At 41.2% G+C, this 3,248-nt stretch overlaps 1 protein-coding gene across 2 annotated transcripts in view; it reads left to right on the top strand.

Annotated features, from left to right (window-relative positions):
* raf1a (Raf-1 proto-oncogene, serine/threonine kinase a) overlaps window positions 1-3,248 on the top strand; it is a 29,377-nt gene that overhangs the window by 20,737 nt on the left and 5,392 nt on the right. For both annotated transcript variants that reach the window (XM_016481254.1, XM_016481253.1), the window contains exons 12-16: window positions 644-820; window positions 923-969; window positions 1,562-1,680; window positions 1,783-1,914; window positions 2,874-3,008. In XM_016481254.1, coding sequence (XP_016336740.1) covers window positions 644-820; window positions 923-969; window positions 1,562-1,680; window positions 1,783-1,914; window positions 2,874-3,008 — 610 coding nt within the window. The remainder of the gene's footprint in view (window positions 1-643; window positions 821-922; window positions 970-1,561; window positions 1,681-1,782; window positions 1,915-2,873; window positions 3,009-3,248) is intronic.

The raw sequence follows: 3,248 nt of genomic DNA, 5'->3' as shown, positions 1-3,248 counted from the left end.
GGGTGCTATTCATCATAGTTCTTCATCGTGTTCATGCGTGATGAATTTCATGATACCGCGTGAGAAATGGTCACATCTGTGCCATGCTTAAAGGGCATTTTCAGACCTGTAGATCATTTGCTTTGTTCCGAAACAGGGACTTCATTTGTTACAATGTTGCATTTTCCTTCTTTCGCTTTGGTTCACTTTCACAAGGCAACATTGCAAAGCGTACCAAGCTGTGTTTATGCAAGTGACATGTGAGTAAAACTGTCCTCTTATTGGTCAGAGTTCACCTGTTTACGTTCATTCTTGTAATGCGCTAATGTGCTCGCTCACAGAATCAGACACTGCTGCTTATAATATAACATATTTCCCGTTATGAATTACGAGACCGCTTGGTTCGTTGGTCGGTTGGGTCAGATTGCTTTCTCACCACAAGCGAGCCGCTCCAGAGACCACCTCGTTCAGGTGATCTCGGACTGATTATTTTGATGCCTAAACGAACCGAACTAAGGGAGAAAACGGGACGGGTTCTGAAACATTAGCTCCAAACGAGCCAAAGAAAGAATTCGGTCAAATCGCCAGTTGCACTGCATAAGCAGAATGTTTGCATTCGATGCATCTGAAGTTTTGTGTCCTGTTGTGTTTTTGCTGCCCACAGGAAAACCAGACATGTCAACATCCTGTTGTTCATGGGCTACATGACAAAAGACAATCTTGCGATTGTGACGCAGTGGTGTGAAGGCAGCAGTCTCTACAAACACCTCCATGTGCAAGAGACCAACTTCCAGATGTTTCAGCTGATAGATATCGCCAGACAGACCGCTCAGGGCATGGAGTGAGTTTCAATCCTGTGACTGATGGATGTGTCTTCATTCAGTGTCTATAATTTCACTGTGTGTCTCAACAATCATTTATCATGTTTTTTTTCCCCTCACAGCTATCTACATGCAAAAAACATCATCCACCGTGACATGAAATCAAACAGTATCTTTTTATGATGCATGTAGATTCAATCTGTTCTTTTGCGGTTTAAAGGCAGATGGGATAGGTTTCGCTGTTTAGCTACAGTTAGCATTTAGTTCACCTCACCAGCCACTCATGGAGCATCTGATGCATATTGCACACAATCATGGTAAAAGCTTCCCAAAATCACAATCTCTCTGGTTGGCAGGTTATACACAATTTATGGCTTGCTACAGCCAGTGCCTATAAAGTAAGCCCTGGTTTTTGCCAATGTCTCCAATGTTCATGTGCCAATAATTATTAAAAAGAGTCACTTGCGGATGAAACAAAGCCCTTTCTTCAGCTTTATACAGCTCAAATTATTCTTATAGTGTATAGGGAGAAAATATCAGCTTAGTACAAAGTAAATCTAACAGCCATTTATTAATAGGGTAAAACCAATGTAATAACCATATATTTAATTTAGGAAATAACATCCTGTTTTTTTATATCATGCTTAATATTTCTTTCACCCAGTATAAATGAGTCTTAAACGAGCTGTTTTTGGCTAGAAGGAGCAGCCTTAATGCAGACTGCCAAAAGCTGCTGGACTTTGACTTTAACTCGAGCACAGACATCTTCTTACATGAAGGCCTGACAGTGAAGATCGGCGATTTTGGGCTGGCCACAGTGAAGGCCAGGTGGAGCGGTTCTCAGCAGGTGGAACAAACATCGGGATCTATTTTATGGATGGTCAGTGCATTGCTCAGCATCTCAGATTCTGCCTGCTTCATTCCGCTCTGAACATGCATCTGTCATTGAGCTTTACCCACATTTATGCTCTTCGCCCCTCAGGCACCTGAGGTGATCCGAATGCAGGACTGCAACCCGTACAGCTTCCAATCTGACGTGTATTCTTTTGGCATTGTGCTGTTTGAATTAATGACTGGGGAGCTGCCCTACTCACAGATAGCTAACCGAGATCAGGTAACACACACGAAGCCTGAAGGGCTGCAAAACAGGCACACGGTTTACCCAAGCTATTAATGTTATGTTAGGTTTTTAATAGTTAACTTCATATATATTACATTTATCTGCAATTGTAGAAGGCAGCACTAAGCAAATTCTTCACATGCCTTTCAGTAAGCAAGAGGCTAATATGAGACTAATGGTTTATCCAACTTGACTCTGCATACATTTGTGGACATGCATGCAGTATCTCTCCTAGTCTGACCCTGAGTGAGTGAGTGTGTGTGTGTGTGTGTGTTTGAGTGTGTGTGTGTTTGAGTGTGTGAGTGTGTGAGAGTGAGTGCGAGTGTGTGAGTGTGAGTGTGTGTGTGAGTGTGTGCGAGTGAGCGAGTGAGTGTGAGCGAGTGAGTGTGTGCGAGTGTCAGTGTGTGTGAGTGTGAGTGTGAGTGTGGCGCGTGTGTGCGCGTGTGAGTGTGTGTGTGTGTGTGTGAGTGTAAGTTTACGCATGTGTGTGTATGTGTGTGAGTGAGTGTGAGTGTGTGTGTGTGCGTGTGTGTGTGTGTGTGTGTGTGTGAGTGTGTGTGAGTGAGTGTGAGTGTGTGTGTGTGTGTGTGTGTGTGTGTGTGTGAGTTTCAGCTTCTGGAAGCTTTTTTCAGCTTCTGGAAAAATAATCCTAATGGTTCTGAAAATAGAATTGACATTATGCAAAATCTAATCTTCTTTTTCTTCTTATTTTGTTTGATTTTTAATCAAAATGTTTCCTGGATGTGTTTTTGATTTTTTTTTGTGAGATTCATCAATTTTATGTTAGGATTATGAGAAAGTTTAGTCTATTGAAGACAGTTAGCTATTATTTAAATACGTCCCACAATAAAAGACTGTGCTGCTGTGTTTTTAGTACTAAATATTTGAATGCATATATATTTACTGTGGTTCCCTGTGCTTTCTTAAAGCTTTGTATTTACTGTTTTCTTCAGATCATCTACATGGTTGGTCGAGGATATCTGTCTCCAGACCTCAGTAAGCTCTATAAGAGTTGTCCTAAAGCCATGAAGAGACTGGTGGCTGACTGTATCAAGAAGTCCAAGGATGAGAGGCCTCTTTTCCCCCAGGTGTGTTTGCTTTCCTTTAACAGATTATCTAACTGAACATACAGTGGGTACAGAAAGTATTCAGACCCCCTTAAATTTTTCACTCTTTGTTATATTGCAGCCATTTGCTAAAATCATTTAAGTTAATTTTTTTTCCTCATTAATGTACACACAGCACCCCACATTGACAGAAAAACACAGAATCGTTGACATTTTTGCAGATTTATTAAAAAAGAAAAACTGAAATATCACATGGTCCTA

This window comes from Sinocyclocheilus anshuiensis, unplaced genomic scaffold (assembly GCF_001515605.1).
Source record: "Sinocyclocheilus anshuiensis isolate Anshui unplaced genomic scaffold, SAMN03320099.WGS_v1.1 scaffold429, whole genome shotgun sequence".
NCBI lineage: Eukaryota > Metazoa > Chordata > Actinopteri > Cypriniformes > Cyprinidae > Sinocyclocheilus > Sinocyclocheilus anshuiensis.
Note: the sequence above shows the minus strand (reverse complement) of the source record. Positions and strands in the feature narration are given on the sequence as shown.